Consider the following 17,256-nt stretch of genomic DNA (forward strand, 5'->3'; position numbering starts at 1 on the left):
TTTTTTCTGGCTAGACTCTAGCTTCAGTTAGTTTGAATTTACCTGTGATTTCAAATGTATTAAACAATGTCTTGTTAGTGTGTTACAAGTCTAGGCCTATCACTCTGGTAGTACTTAGGGATATAAGCATAAAATACCCCCAGTTATCTCTTTCTCTCTCTCTGTCTCTCTCTGACAACCTTAGCTAAGTCATTCCCTGTGTGGATGTCCTTTTGACTGTGCTTGGGTTCTGACAACCTGAATTGGGCCTCCCTTTCATGTTGACATTTCACTTATTCCATCAGGCTCCAAAACATCATGCTGGGCAGAACAAACAAAGGTGCCCTCCTGAACACTGATTCATTCCTGAAACCTTTGCTGGGTGGCCCTTGAGCATAGATGCTCTCCTTATCAGGCTGTGACACTGTACCAGACAGCTCAACTATATATCATATAGACATGTGATATGATATCACATAAAAAATAGAACTGCATACTATTATTCACTAGCAATTTCAAGGGGGGGTTTTTAAGGGAAATATTTAAAATGAAACTTGCTGCTGAAAAAGTGAAATTGTCAATATTCATTAAGAACGATTTATACAATTGATATGTGTTTTTCTCAGCAATTTTTTATTAGAGAATAATTATACACTGATATGATTTTATCTTACCTAGCCCACATGACCTCTTCAGTTTATTTATCAATGTTTTATCTACTCTTATATTTCCATACATTTAAAATTAGCTGATACTTTATCAGAAACTTGAATTTGTTGTTTAGTCAATGAAATAATGCATAAATTCAAGTTCTGTTATCTCACTGTATTATATCAAGTATTTGGACTATATTTTACTATTCTTTAAAAATGTTAATTAATCCAGTACTTAATTATTACCTACTGTTTTGAATTTATTTGACATAACTTCATACAGAGAACAGTGAGTTCTGCCATTGGGGAGATTTCAGAATCTAACAAATGATTTAGTATAAAAGGAAAATTACCATAGCAGAGGTAAAGTTCAAGGCAGCATAGAGGAGGGAATAACTAACTGAGAAAGTTTTGGAAGGATTTACGAAAGGTCAAACACTTGAACTGTCTTTAATGAGACTGCTAGGTTGAGAAAGAGAAATGTGATGATAGGGAAGAAGTGGCATATACTGTTTCTTTAGGTAGGGAAAGAACATGATTTGATTGGAGAACTAATAGTGACTGGAGCATAGCATTGTGCAAAGGGGATGGGACAAATGGGAGGAGGGAAAGAAGAAAGGGAAATAGGTACCTGAAAAATTAGGTTGGGGTCAGATCCAGTCCTTGGGTAAAACAAAAATCAGCAATAAACAAACAGACAAACAAAAAAAACTCAAGTAGTTCTCTCAAAAAGGAGCTGAAAAATATGTTTTACTTATTCAGTAGACAAAGGTACAGTAGAGTTACCATGGTTTGATTTGGAATTTTTCAATTTTATGTGATATCAAAGTGATAATACATTCAGCAGAAACTGTACTTCGAAATTTGAATTTTGATCTTTTCCTGAGAGCTCTTGATACTCTCTTGTTACACTAGGCAGTGGCCCCAGCTTCCAGTCTGAACCACATGATCACAGGGGTAAACAACTGATATACTCACAACCATTCTGAACCCATACAACTGTTCTGTTTTTCAATTTCAGTATAGTACTCATATAGTTTATTATTATATGAAATATTCAATATTTTATCATAAATAGGTTTTGTGTGAGAGGATTTGAACAACTGTAAGTGTTCTGAATGCATTTAATGTAGGCTAGACTAAGCTATGATGTTCAGTAGATTATGTATATTAAATGCATTTTTTTAAAAGACTTCATTTATTTGACAGAGATCACAAGTAGGCAGAGAGGCAGGCAGAGAAAGAAAGAGGAGGAAACAGGCGCCCTGCTGACCAGAGAGCCTAATGCGGGGCTCAATCCCAGGACCTTGGGACCATGACCTGAGCCAAAGGCAGAGGCTTTAACCCACTGAGCCACCCAGGCTCCCCTGAATGCATTTTTTACTTATGATATTTTCAACTTTCAATGGGTTTATTTGGGCATAACCTCATCGGTTGAAGATGATCTGTACTGGATTTTTTATTTGGAAAAGCTTATTTCTTAAATCTTACTGTCACTTCTTATACCAGTTGTCTCTACATTTTTATAACTCATTTTCGTAAAAAGTGAAGTTAGATTATTATCTTGGAATTTCTTTCCAACTCCTAAATTCTGTGATTCTACATAAAATCTTTGTTTCTCTCGTTCTGTTTATATTAAAAACCTTTGCCTCGAATCTGTGAGCTTATTTTCTACATGAACTCAAGGAGGTAAGTTTCTTATCCTTTCCTCCAGAACCAGTGTCTAGTCATCAATTTTCTCATAGCTCCATGCACCTCTGTATTCCTTAGGCTATAGATGATAGGATTGAGCATGGGAGTGACTACTCCATAGAACAGAGCAATCAATTTGTTAAAAGCAGAGTCTTTGGACTTTGGCTTCATATACATCAAGAGGATTGTCCCATAAAACATGGTCACTACTGTTAAGTGGGCTGAGCAGGTAGAAAAGGCCTTTTTTCTTCCTTCTGCTGAATTGATTCTTAGTACAGTAGAAAGGATGAAAACATAGGAGATACAAATTAACAGTAGTGGAGAAAATAAAAATATTACATTGCCCAACATTATCGTAATCTCATTCAAGGAAATATCTGTACAAGCCAGCTTGACAAATGCCAGTATTTCACAAACAAAGTGATTAATGACATTTTTTCCACAGAAGGGCAACCGTATTGCAAGGATAGTTTCTGTCAGTGAATTGAGAAAGCCCAGTCCCCAAGAGAGAGCTGCCATCTGAATACAAAGTGCCTTACTGATGATGATGGAGTATCTCAGAGGGTTACAGATGGCCACGTAACGGTCATATGCCATCACTGTGAGGAGCACACACTCTGCGGACCCCATAGTGTAGGAAACAGACATCTGAACCACACATCTAGTGAAGGAGATGGTTTTTTTCTGTGACAGGGAGTGTATCAACATTGAGGGGATAAAGGTGGATGTGTACCAAATGTCTAGGAAGGAAAGATTACCAAGGAAGAAGTACATGGGCATATGGAGGCGGGAATCCAGAAGAGTTAGGATGATCAAGGTGCTGTTTCCCAGCAGGATCACCAGGTACATCATCAAGCATATCACAAAAAAGTACTCTTGGGTATCAGAAAGTCCCTGTAGAATGATCTCAATCTCAGTCCAATTCATCCTGTCCATTTTACTTTTTTCTACCTGGAGTAATCCAGAAGAGAAAATTGCGTGTGAGTTTAACAAGTCTGTACACATTACTGTATGCAGTAAGAGATCACTGGAGGAGGGCCAACAAGTGTGTCAGCACTGGCAGAGTGGTGGTAGTAGCTGTGAGTTTAGCTTTTCAAGTTTATCTCAGGTTCATGAAGGAGAGGATTCAAGATGTGTAGTAATTACCTTGATAGCTTATTAAAAATACAGGTTGTTGTATTCCATTTCCTGAGATTGTGACATACAGTTCTGAGGCAGGGAAGAGCTATTTACATTTTTAACAAACATCCCCTTATTTCTAATTCATCGGACCCACAGACCCCACTTTGAATATCATCATTTGGAGATCATTGATCTCCAAATCATCAATGAATAACATCATTGGAGAAAGTGTGCCTAAATCTATTAAAAATACCTATATATTTGATTTTATTTCACGGCAATCCTTAACAATGCCATCGGTTTAAGGCTTTATAATTTATAAATATGTTCACACATATTACTCATTTTATCGTCACTACAATTATCTGAGGAAAATGAAATTCACAGAGGTAGAATGTATATAAAAACACAGTGGGTGAGCCCCTATTCAAATCTGCATTTTCTGATTTTACATCACCTGCTCTTTTTAAACAATAGGCTATTGCCCTCTCCAAATTATGTAAATTGTCTAAGGAATGGGAATCAGACATCTTTTCCAATAATGTTCTCCAGAGGGGCGCCTGGATGGCTCAGTTGGTTAAGTGTCTGCCTTCAGCTCAGGTCAGGATCCCGGAGTCTTAGGATGGAGCACCTCTTCGGGCTCCTTGCTCTCTGTGCCACACCCCCTGCTTGTGTGCACTTTCTCTCTCTCTCTCTCTCTCATGCTTTCTCAAGTAAATAAATAAAATCTTAAAAAAATAATGTTCTCCAGATGATTCCAATGTGAATTGTGGAAGTAAACCACCTGTCTAGTGGAGTGCCTCTAAACTTAGTACAGAGATGAATCACATGGGGAATCTTTGTAAAGGATTCTGAATCAGTGGGTCTGAAGCAGACTTTAAAATATGAATTTATTAACGTGTTCCCAGCTGCTGCTGCTGCTGCTGCTGACTACGGAACTCACACAAATAGCAATGCTTTTGAGAACATCTCTCTCCAATACTATTGCAGAGTGCCCCTAGTGCTTCCATTGTATATAAGACCATAACTGAGTAGTAGAAAATGAAAAACTGAACACTTTCTGAGATTTGGAGTGAGATATCTGTGTGAGTGTATTGCAGCCAGTTTTGTGTTCTTTAGATTTTAGATATACAAGGAACCAGGTTGCATACAAAAGAGGCTGCTTTTTATTTCTGTCCATGATAAAGTCATTTCTCTTCCACTTGTTGAGTTTGCAATTAAGGTCAATATTTTCCAACAAATGATTTTGAGGTCAGCTCAAGCATCTGAGTTGTGCATCATAGAGCATGGAGAAAATAAATGTAATTTGAAAAAAATTTAAGGGGTGGATATTACTAGATGACCTTTTTTATAGTGAATAAATCAAAGAACATGATTTTGAAAACAACTTTTCCCAATTCCCAAGGTATTCTACCAAACTTTCAAATATCCCTGGAGTGTGGCACCTGGGTGGCCAAGATGATTATATGTCAGACTCTTGATTTTGGCTTGGGTCATGATCTCAGGGTTGTAGGATCGAGCCCCACATCATCAGCTCCTTGTTCTGCAGGAAATCTGCTTAAGATTATCTCCTTCTCCCTTTGTCCTTCCCCACCCATGTTCTCTCTTCCTCTCAAATAAATAAAGCTGTAAAAATGTATCCCTCAAGGGAAAGAAAAGAATTGATCCAGATGTTTCTACGTAGTGTTTCTAAATAAGGCTGGTATTTCTGGTATAGGGTTTCTGGTATAGGGTTTGCCATTTTTCTCTGTGATAGTGCTTTGCCAACAGGTTTTGCTGCTTTCTAGGACAACTCTATATAATGGTGAGGAATATTAATCAGCAAATACTGTGTTTATATGTCTATTGACTATGGAAAGGAGTGCTCTCCTCCAGTTCAAGATGTACCATACTTTGTAGGCATCCATTACAAAGACGGTAGGAAGGGTTGAGTTGGGCAGGATATACTTATATTTGGTATTAAGATTGGAATTTGATTGACTGTAGATGTATATATTAACTCACTCTGAATGTGCAAATGAAATTCTGATAGAGGCTTTGAAGGACCGTCAGTTGTCTGGAGTCTGTTGTTTCAGGAAAGTTGTGAATCATGTCAAATGCTCTCTTTTCTTTTCTAGAGACAAGCTGATTCCTATTTAGAAATTACTGGCAGGGGTGCCTGGGTGACTTAGTGGGTTAAAGCCTCTGCCTTCGGCTCAGGTCATGATCCCAGACTCCTAGGATCAAGCCCCACATGGGGCTCTCTGCTCAGCAGGGACCCTGCTTCCTCCTCTCTCTCTGCCTGCTTCTCTGCCTGCTTGTGATATCCGTCTGTCAAATAAATAAATAAAATCTTAAAAAAAAAGAAATTACTGGCAGGAATTAATGATGTGTATTTAGTATCTTGACAGTTCGAAGATAGCTGCTATTAAAAAAAAATTCACTTGTAAACATTTATAAGAGAAACTAACAACCTGCTTTAAGCTTTCAAATCGGGGTGGGAGAAAGGATAATGGACAATAGAGAGGAAATTACTTTCGTTACTCCTGCAATGTTAGTCTGACATTTTAGAAGCAATCAACAAACGCTCTTGTTTAATAGTATTGTGACTGAAATTTTTTCTTCATTTTAGCTTACTTCACTAAATGGGTTCCTGGGAACAAGGGAATGAAGATTTTTAAGATTATAGTTTCTTTCCATGCAAAATATATATTGGATAATTCCATTTTTTTTTAAGATTTTATTTATTTATTTGACAGAGAGAGATCACAAGTAGGCAGAGAGGCAGGCAGAGAGAGAGAGAGGGAAGCAGACTCGCCGCTGAGCAGAGAGCCCGATGCGGGACTCGATCCCAGGACCCTGAGATCATGACCTGAGCCGGAGGCAGTGGCTTAAACCACTGAGCCACCCAGGCGCCCCCGGACAATTCCATTTTTACTAAATCGTTGCCATTATTGGATATTATCTTTTGAAACATTTTTCATTCTTGGTTATTGCTGTGGGAACTGTTAAATAATTATAGCATACTAATTTGATGGGCCATTATGTACTTACTGACATGACATTCGTGAGGAATTTTATTAAAAGAAAATGGTGTTTAAATTATGTTAAAATGATTAAGTGAAACAGAAACAAAACAACAGCAGTTTTTGCAAAACTGAAACCTAAACCAAGATAACCTAAACAGAATAGAAAGGCCGGAAAGAAATATCCAAAACATTAATGGTTATCTTAGAGGCCTTTTTCTACTTTGCTGAATTATCCAAAATTCTAAAACAGAAATATATAAAGAAAAAAATTATTATTATTTTTTAAAAGATTTTATTTATTTAGTTGACAGAGAGAGAGAGATCACAAGTAGGCAGAGAGGCAGGCAGAGAGAGAGAGGGGAAGCAGGCTCCCTGCCAAGCAGAGAGCCCGATTCGGGCGGGCCCTGATCCCAGAACCCCGAGATCATGACCTGAGCCAAAGGCAGAGGCTTAACCCACTGAGCCACCCAGGTGCCCAAGAAAAAATATTATTAAAAAAGAGAAAAACACTGAAGCAGATTCCAGTTATGTTAGGAAAATTAACTCAGAATAAAAAAAAATAAAAGCAATTTAAGTATCACAGTGATTATCTTAAATGTGTAGAAACTACACTCTGAGGCTGAGCTGTAGAGGTCTGTCCTAGGCAGTTATTGGTAAGAACCTACTATTTCTGGTGGAAGAGAGCATTTATAATCCCTACCCTCAAAATCATGCAAGTAACAGCGTTTTTGTTTTTAGGAGGTACACCAAATAAGGAACTTGAGTTCTTGACCTAATCAGATGATATCGGAAGAGATTGCAGACTACTGATGCCTAGAACAGAATTATTTGTAAAGGATCTGTACTGGCCTGGATCCTAGCCAACCTCTTATCCCCTCTCCCAATCTGGTGTTTTACAAGAATTAACCAATCTGTGTTTCAATGCCCTGAGACTTCATCTTGGTACTGTTTTAGTGGTGTAATAGACCTAAGGAAAGTTTGTACTTTTTATCCAAGCCTGAAGTCAAGCTCTCTAACTTTCTAGAAGGAAATTCTCTAACTTTATATAAATTTTTCATTTTATTTTATTGACTTAGATAATTGAAGATTAATATTTAAAGTGCTAAGGTTTTTCAGTGAAAAACACATATGTCTGCACTCTAGGTTCTCACTAGAAGAAATAATCCTGTTATTCTCTCCAACTCTTCTAAAAATATCAGTTAAAACAACTGATACTTTATAAATAAATCAGTGGATTTGCTGACTCTCAATTTATAGATTTTATAAACTCTAATCTTCAATTAATATACCACAAGGAAAGATGTATTATTTTAGGTTGCAAAGGGAAGAGAAAATGTCATGTGAGGTCCTAGTATGAGGCACTTTTTAAAATTTTTATCATTTATTCCTCAAAAGAATCCAAATATTATTATAAATTTTGCCATTGAAGGAATAAGTTTGAAGTTCCAAAGCTTAAGTATATTTTTCAGTATCTTTTTATAAGTTTTTATTTAAATTCCAGTTGGTTAACATACAGTGTAATACTAGTGTCAGGTGTACAATGTAGTCCTGATTCAACACTTCCATCTAACACCTGGTTTTCAATATCTTATAGGTGGTAAATACCAGAACTATGGTTTAAACTCTTATCTGTATGAATCCCAGGCCTGCTTTAGCACTATACATTTACTTATTTATAAAATTTCTTCTTATAAAACCACAATTTAGTATTATTCACTTAACTTCAATGATCCATATGATAAATACACACATAAAAATATATTGCAATCTGTATTTCCCTGATGCCGAGTGACGTGGAGCACTTTTTCATGTGTCTGTTGGCCATCTGGATGTCTTCTTTGCAGAAATGTCTGTTCAGGTCCTCTGCCCATTTCTTGATTGGATTGTTTGTTCTTTGGGTGTTGAGTTTGCTAAGTTCCTTATTGATTTTGGATACTAGCCCTTTATCTGATATGTCGTTTGCAAATATCTTCTCCCATTCTGTCAGCTGTCTTTTGGTTTTGTTAACTGTTTCCTTTGCTGTGCAAAAGCTTTTGATCTTGATGAAATCCCAATAGTTCATTTTTGCCCTTGCTTCCCTTGCCTTTGCCGTTGTTCCTAGGAAGATGTTGCTGCGGCTGAGGTCGAAGAGGTTGCTGCCTGCATTCTCCTCAAGGATTTTGATGGATTCCTTTCTCACATTGAGGTCCTTCATCCATTTGGAGTCTATTTTCGTCTGTGGTGTAAGGAAGTGGTCCAATTTCATTTTTCTGCATGTGGCTGTCCAATTTTCCCAGCACCATTTATTGAAGAGGCTGTCTTTTTTCCATTGGACATTCTTTCCTGCTTTGTCGAAGATGAGTTGGCCATAGAGTTGAGGGTCGATTTCTGGGCTCTCTATTCTGTTCCACTGATCTATGTGTCTGTTTTTGTGCCAGTACCATGCTGTCTTGATGATGACAGCTTTGTAATAGAGCTTGAAGTCCGGAATTGTGATGCCACCAACTTTGGCTTTGTTCTTCAATATTCCTTTGGCTATTCGAGGTCTTTTCTGGTTCCATATAAATTTGAGGATTATTTGTTCCATTTCTTTGAAAAAAATGGATGGTATTTTGATAGGGATTGCATTAAATGTGTAGATTGCTTTAGGTAGCATAGACATTTTCACAATATTTATTCTTCCAATCCAGGAGCATGGAACATTTTTCCATTTTTTTGTGTCTTCCTCAATTTATTTCATGAGTACTTTATAATTTTCTGTGTATAGATTCTTAGTCTCTTTGGTTAGGTTTATTCCTAGGTATCTTATAGTTTTGGGTACAATTGTGAATGGGATTGACTCCTTAATTTCTCTTTCTTCAGTCTTGTTGTTGGTGTACAGAAATGCAACTGATTTCTGTGCATTGATTTTATATCCTGACACTTTACTGAATTCCTGTACAAGTTCTAGCAGTTTGGGAGTGGAGTCTTTTGGGTTTTCCACATATAGTATCATATCATCTGCGAAGAGTGATAGTTTGACTTCTTCTTTACCAATTTGGATGCCTTTAATTTCTTTTTGTTGTCTGATTGCTGAGGCTAGGACTTCTAATACTGTGTTGAATAGCAGTGGTGATAATGGACATCCCTGCTGTGTTCCTGACCTTAATGGAAAAGCTTTCAGTTTTTCTCCATTGAGAATGATATTTGCGGTGGGTTTTTCATAGATGGCTTTGATAATATTGAGGTATGTGCCCTCTATCCCTAATCAAAACCACAATGAGATATCACCTCACACCAGTCAGAATGGCTAAAATTAACAAGTCAGGAAATGACAGATGCTGGAGAGGATGTGGAGAAAGGGGAACCCTCCTCCACTGTTGGTGGGAATGCAAGCTGGTCCAACCACTCTGGAAAACAGCATGGAGGTTCCTCAAAATGTTGAAAATAGAACTACCCTATGACCCAGCAATTGCACTACTGGGTATTTACCCTAAAGATACAAACATAGTGATCCGAAGGGGCACGTGTACCCGAATGTTTATAGCAGCAATGTCTACAATAGCCAGACTATGGAAAGAACCAGATGTCCATCAACAGATGAATGGATAAAGAAGATGTGGTATATATACACAATGGAATACTATGCAGCCATCAAAAGAAATGAAATCTTGCCATTTGCGACGACGTGGATGGAACTAGAGCGTATCATGCTTAGTGAAATAAGTCAATCGGAGAAAGACAACTATCATATGATCTCCCTGATATGAGGACATGGAGAAGCAACATGGGGGGGTAGGGGGATAGGAGAAGAATAAATGAAACAAGATGGGATTGGGAGGGAGACAAACCATAAATGACTCTTAATCTCACAAAACAAACTGGGGGTTGCTGGGGGGAGGTGGGATTGGGAGAGGGGGAGCGGGCTATGGACATTGGGGAGGGGAGGCGAACCATAAGAGACTATGGACTCTGAAAAACAACCTGAGGGTTTTGAAGGGTCAGGGGTGGGAGGTTGGGGGAACAGGTGGTGGGTAATGGGGAGGGCACGTTTTGCATGGAGCACTGGGTGTTGTGCAAAAAGAATGAATACTGTTACGCTGAAAAAATAAATAAAATGGAAAAAAAAATATTGGAATCTTTTGAAAGCATTGAAGCCATTTATTGTCTTCCACTTATGAAGACATTATACACAGTAATGAATTAAAATGGAAAAAAAATCCAACAATTCCTTTTAAGTCTAGCATGGACAGTTAAGATCTAGAGTGGTAGAACAACCTGAGGGTTTTGAAGGGTCGGGAGTGGGAGGTTGGGGGAACCAGGTGGTGGGTAATAAGGAGGGCACATATTGCATGGAGCAATGGGTGTGGTGCAAAAACAATGAATACTGTTACGCTGAAGAAAAAAAAAAGATCTAGAGTGGTAGAATTGATTTGTTACATAAATGGGGAACTCGAAAAGATTAATATTTCTTCTTCTGGCTTGGACACCTACAGTTCAAAGTAACAATTACAACTACTTCAGCCTTCTATTACATATTTTTGTTTCTAATCCTATTTTTTAAAGATTTTACTTATTTATTTGTCAGAGAGAAAGAGAGAGAGCACAGCAGGCAGAGTGGCAGCAGAGGCAGAGGGAGAAGCAGGTTCCCTGCCGAGCAAGGAGCCTGATGTGGGACTCAATCCCAGGACACTGGGATCATGACCTGAGCCAAAGGCAGCCGCTTAACCAACTGAGGCATCCAGGTGTCCCTCTAATCCTGTTTTTACCATAAACATCGTCAATTACATGTTTCCTTCAATCCTTATTGAGCATAGCTTATGTGTGAATAATACATAAATTATTGTGGGCTCTTTCTCTGGATAATTTTTACTTAAGATTTTACTGAACTAGATACTTGAATACAGTAGCTATTCACCTGTTACTTATAAGGATCTGTTGCATTGCAGGCAACTGCCTCTTCCTCACTAGTCTCTTTTTTTATGTACTATTTTGGTATTTTTAAAGGAATTTAAATATTATTCCGCTGCTGAAAATGATACCTGGATTTTTATAATATATGCCTTCAAAATCCCACCAGCAATGATCACCTCAACAAAAATATCTTTATTATTTATTGATAGGATGTTTTCCTTTTGAAATAATTTTAATAAAATTTTCTCTTTTATCTTACCTCCTGGTTAGGTTTTAAAGTCATCCATGCCATTCCATTCTATTAAGTAATAGAAAAAAATTCCAGGAATTTGAATTTCATTTGCTTTTTTCAGATGAGACCAGAAGATTCTCACTTTGAAAGACAGTTGTTCACTTCTTAAAAAAGAAATGTGAGAGAAAAAGCTACAAGCAGGCAATTTGTCTGTACATGAACTTTCATAAGAGGGTATCAAGGAAATAAAATATATTAAAAATAAAGATCCATGATGCAACTCTGGTTTCTCATGACTTGTCCTAAAGTTGATGTTTACTCAAGAGATTTGGCTTCTTTTGGAAGTCAATTTAGCACTTATTTTTTACAAACTTCTTCAATCCCTAAGGTTATGTCAGAAAGTTAGGATTCTCTAGAGGTAAAGTCCCTGACTTCTGCACATTCTAAAATCCCAATTACCGTTACTTAAAGAACATCTTTCCCAGTTATACATTTCTTGGGAGTATTCATTGACTATAGATTTGATGTATTTGATGGCCTCTGCATAATTTGGGACTGGAATCAGAATATGTCCAAAAGTTCTCAGAAAAGTTAACCTTTTCTTGAGAATTTGTTTTTCTTTTTATTTCAGAAATAATACTAGGTCAATCCTAATAGAGTCCTAAATAGTCATAACACGTCTTTAAACTCTTATCTCTTAAACTCCTTTTATCTTTAATAATTTTGTTAATTCTAGGCCACACATCACGAATTTTTCTTTATACTGTATAATCATAGTATACATTCTCATTAGAATTTGCCACTTTATAGCAACATGTTTTGATTTTTTTCATAGTATTTTTAATATTCCTTTTTAACATTTGAAGAATATGTCATTAAGTGGAATAGCTATAATCTAGCCTACACTTTTAATACTACTGGATATTTTACTTTGTCTCAAGTTTTTTTAGACATTTTGATATAATGACTATCGATATCCATGTATCAGTTTATCTGATCTGCTTTTTCTTCTACTGAAAATTCAGAATTTAAGACAAATCTTTAGAGAGATTAAGACTATAAAATCAAAGTATGTGATTTAAAAGAATTCTTAGTTCATATGCAAAATTATTTTTCCAATCTAAAACTTAACACTTTACACTGCTGCTGAAGCATTTGCACAGACAATTTTTTTTGTGTATTTTCTGGAACCAGAGAAGATGTTTATTCTTTTTTGCTTGTATAAAATATTACTTTTAGCTTTTCATTTCTGTGATTCCATTTAGACTGAACATTCCCTCTATGTTTATTTGTTGCTTACATTTTCTCTTTTGTTCTCCATCCACATCCTTTGCTTAACTATCTGTTGGTATTTTGATAGCTTACCTCTTAATTAGTGTGAACTCTTTTTTTTTTCAATTTTTATTTATTTTTAAATTTCTTTTCAGTGTTCCAGACTTCATTGTTTATGTACCACACCCAGTGTTCCATGCAATATGTGCCCTCCATGATACCCACCACCAGGCTCCCCCAACCTCCCACCCCCCGCCCCTTCAAAACTCTCAGATTGTTTTTCAGAGTCCACAGACTCTCATGGTTCATCTCCCCCTCTAGTTTCCCCCAACTCCCTTCTCCTCTCCATCTCCCCATGTCCTCATGTCCTATTTCTTATGCTTCACAAATAAGTGAAACTCTATGATAATTGACTCTCTTTGCTTGACTTATTTCACTCAGCATAATTTCTTCCAGTCCTGCCCATGTTGATAGAAAAGTTGGGTATTCATCCATTCTGATGGAGGCATAATACTCCATAGTGTATATGGACCACATCTTCCTTATCCATTTATCCATTGAAGGGCATCTTGGTTCTTTCCACAGTTTGGCAACTGTGGCCATTGCTGCTATGAACATTGGGATACAAATGGCCCTTCTTTTCATTACATCTGTATCTTTGGGGTAAATACCCAGTAGTGCTATTGCAAGTCATAGGCAAGCTCTATTTTTAATTTCTTAAGGAATCTCCACACTGTTCTCCAAAGTGGCTGCACTAACTTGCATTCCCACCAACAGTGTAAGAGCGTTCCCCTTTCTCCACATCCTCTCCAATACACATTGTTTACTGTCTTGTTAATTTTGGCTATTCTAACTGGTGTAAGATGGTATCTCAATGTGGTTTTGATTTGAATCTCCCTGATGGCTAATGCTGATGAACATTTTTTCATGTGTCTTTTAGTCATTTGTATGTCTTCTGGAAAAGTGTCTGTTCGTGTACTATATGATTCTATCTATATAACATTCTGAAGAAGGCAACACTATAGAGACAATAAAAAGATGAGAGGTTCTCCCGAAGCTGTTTCAAAAAACTGAAGCAGAAGGAAAACTTCCAGACCCTTTTTATGAAGCCAGTAGTACCCTAATCCCCAAACCAGGCAAAGACCCCACCAAAAAGGAGAATTTCAGACCAGTATCACTGAGGAATATGGATGCTAAGATTCTCAACAAGATCCTAGCAAATATGATCCAACAGCACATTAAAAAGATTATCCACCATGACCAGGTGGGATTCATCCCTGGGTTGCAAGGATGGTTCAACATTTGCAAATCAATCAATGTGATAGAACAAATCAATAAGAGAAGAAAGAAGAACAACATGGTCCTCTCAACTGATGCAGAAAAAGCATTTGACAAAATCCAGCATCCATTCCTGATTAAAACGCTTCAAAGTATAGGGATAGAGGGAACATTCCTGAACTTCATAAAATCTATCTATGAAAGATGTACAGCAAATATCATCCTCAATGGGAAAAAGCTTGCAGCCTTCCCGTTGAGATCAGGAACATGACAAGGATACTCTCACCACTCTTGTTCAACATAGAAGCTTTTGATATTGAAGTCCCCAAAATTCATTTTCGCTTTTGTTTCCTTTGCCTTTGGAGACATATCTTGAAAGAAGTTGCTGTGACCGATGTTGAAGAGGTTACTGCCTATGTTCTTCTCTAGGATTCTGATGGATTCCTGCCTCACGTTGAGGTGTGAACTCTTAATGGATTAACACTTCGTTCTTCAAATTTTTTTGTCAAATATTTTCCCAACTTGTGATTTTACTTCTTAACTTTGACTTGTTATTTTCATTTTCATTGAGGTAAGATTTTCATATGATCCCTGAAAAAATATGAATGAAATTCTCTTTTGACTTGATTTAAAAAAAAATTTATTAACATATAATGTATTATTAGCCCCAGGGGTACAGGTCTGTGAATTGTCAGGCTTACACACTTGACAGCACTCACCATAGCACATACCTTCCCCAATGTCCATAACACAACTACCCTCCCCCATCCCCTCCCCCCAGAAACCCTCAGTTTGTTTTGTGAGATTAAGAGTCTCTTATGGTTTGTCTCCCTCCTGGAAAACTATATTGTTTTATGTCTAAGGGTTGGGACAGATTGCTATTTTAATAATATGAACGAATTTTTCCAAAATACTTAAAAAAAATTTTTTTTTCCATTTTATTTATTTTTTCAGCGTAACAGTATTCATTCTTTTTGCACAACACCCAGTGCTCCCTGCAAAACGTGCCCTCCCCATTACCCACCACCTGTTCCCCCAACCTCCCAGCCCTGACCCTTCAAAACCCTCAGGTTGTTTTTCAGAGTCCATAGTCTCTTATGGTTCGCCTCCCCTTCCAAATTTTTTTTTTAATTAATAAACATATAATGTATTTTTATCCCCAGGGGTACAGGTCTGTGAATCGCCAGGTTTACACAGTTCACAGCACTCATGATAGCACTTACCCTCCCCAATGTCCATAGCCCCCTCCCCCTCTCCCAATCCCACCTCCCCCCAGCAACCCCCAGTTTGTTTTGTGAGATTAAGAGTCATTTATGGTTTGTCTCCCTCCCAATCCCATCTTGTTTCATTTATTCTTCTCCTATCCCCCTACCCCCCCATGTTGCTTCTCCATGTCCTCATATCAGGGAGATCATATGATAGTTGTCTTTCTCCGATTGACTTATTTCACTAAGCACGATATGCTCTAGTTCCATCCACGTCGTCGCAAATGGCATGATTTCATTTCTTTTGATGGCTGCATAGTATTCCTTTGGTATATATACCACATCTTCTTTATCCATTCATCTGTTGATGGACATATAGGTTCTTTCCACAGTTTGGCTATTGTAGACATTGCTGCTATAAACATTCGGGTACACGTGCCCCTTCGGATCACTATGTTTGTATCTTTAGAGTAAATACCCAGTAGTGCAATTGCTGGGTCATAGGGTAGTTCTATTTTCAACATTTTGAGGAACCTCCATGCTGTTTTCCAGAGTGGTTGGACCAGCTTGCATTCCCACCAACAGTGGAAGAGGGTTCCCCTTTCTCCGCATCCTCGCCAGCATCTGTCATTTCCTGACTTGTTAATTTTAGCCATTCTGACTGGTGTGAGGTGATATCTCATTGTGGTTTTGATTTGTATTTCCCTGATGCCGAGTGACGTGGAGCACTTTTTCATGTGTCTGTTGGCCATCTGGATGTCTTCTTTGCAGAAATGTCTGTTCATGTCCTCTGCCCATTTCTTGATTGGATTGTTTGTTCTTTGGGTGTTGAGTTTGCTAAGTTCCTTATAGATTTTGGATACTAGCCCTTTATCTGATATGTCGTTTCAAATACCTTCTCCCATTCTGTCAGTTGTCTTTTGGTTTTGTTAGCTGTTTCCTTTGCTGTGCAAAAGCTTTTGATCTTGATGAAATCCCAATAGTTCATTTTTGCCCTTGTTTCCCTTGCCTTTGCCGTTGTTCCTAGGAAGATGTTGCTACGGCTGAGGTCGAAGAGGTTGCTGCCTGCATTCTCCTCAAGGATTTTGATGGATTCCTTTCTCACATTGAGGTCCTTCATCCATTTGGAGTCTATTTTCGTGTGTGGTGTAAGGAAGTGTTCCAATTTCATTTTTCTGCATGTGGCTGTCCAGTTTTCCCAGCACCATTTATTGAAGAGGCTGTCTTTTTTCCATTGGACATTCTTTCCTGCTTTGTCAAAGATTAGTTGACCATAGAGTTGGGGGTCGATTTCTGGGCTCTCTATTCTGTTCCACTGATCTATGTGTCTGTTTTTGTGCCAGTACCATGCTGTCTTGATGATGACAGCTTTGTAATAGAGCTTGAAGTCCGGAATTGTGATGCCACCAACTTTGGCTTTCTTTTTCAATATTCCTTTGGCTATTCGAGGTCTTTTCTGGTTCCATATAAATTTGAGGATTATTTGTTCCATTTCTTTGAAAAAAATGGATGGTATTTTGATAGGGATTGCATTAAATGTGTAGATTGCTTTAGGTAGCATAGACATTTTCACAATATTTATTCTTCCAATCCAGGAGCATGGAACATTTTTCCATTTTTTTGTGTCTTCCTCAATTTCTTTCATGAGTACTTTATAATTTTCTGTGTATAGATTCTTAGTCTCTTTGGTTAGGTTTATTCCTAGGTATCTTATAGTTTTGGGTACAATTGTGAATGGGATTGACTCCTTAATTTCTCTTTCTTCAGTCTTGTTGTTGGTGTACAGAAATGCAACTGATTTCTGTGCATTGATTTTATATCCTGACACTTTACTGAATTCCTGTACAAGTTCTAGCAGTTTGGGAGTGGAGTCTTTTGGGTTTTCCACATATAGTATCATATCATCTGCAAAGAGTGATAGTTTGACTTCTTCTTTACCAATT

The 17,256-nt window shown here is 37.6% G+C and overlaps 1 protein-coding gene across 1 annotated transcript; it reads right to left on the bottom strand.

The window, feature by feature from the left end:
• Positions 1 to 2,330: 2,330 nt before the first annotated feature.
• LOC123953212 (olfactory receptor 13D1-like) lies at positions 2,331 to 3,260 on the bottom strand. Its single transcript, XM_046023256.1, has one exon. The coding sequence runs from the start codon at positions 3,258 to 3,260 to the stop codon at positions 2,331 to 2,333; it is 930 nt and encodes a 309-aa protein (XP_045879212.1).
• Between the last annotated feature and the right edge of the window lie 13,996 nt (positions 3,261 to 17,256).

This window comes from Meles meles, chromosome 11 (genome assembly GCF_922984935.1).
Source record: "Meles meles chromosome 11, mMelMel3.1 paternal haplotype, whole genome shotgun sequence".
NCBI classification, from domain to species: domain Eukaryota; kingdom Metazoa; phylum Chordata; class Mammalia; order Carnivora; family Mustelidae; genus Meles; species Meles meles.

Excerpts from the sequence above, each read along its gene's own strand:
- LOC123953212 (XM_046023256.1), bottom strand. The coding sequence starts at position 3,260 with ATGGACAGGATGAATTGGACTGAGATTGAGATCATTCTACAGGGACTT.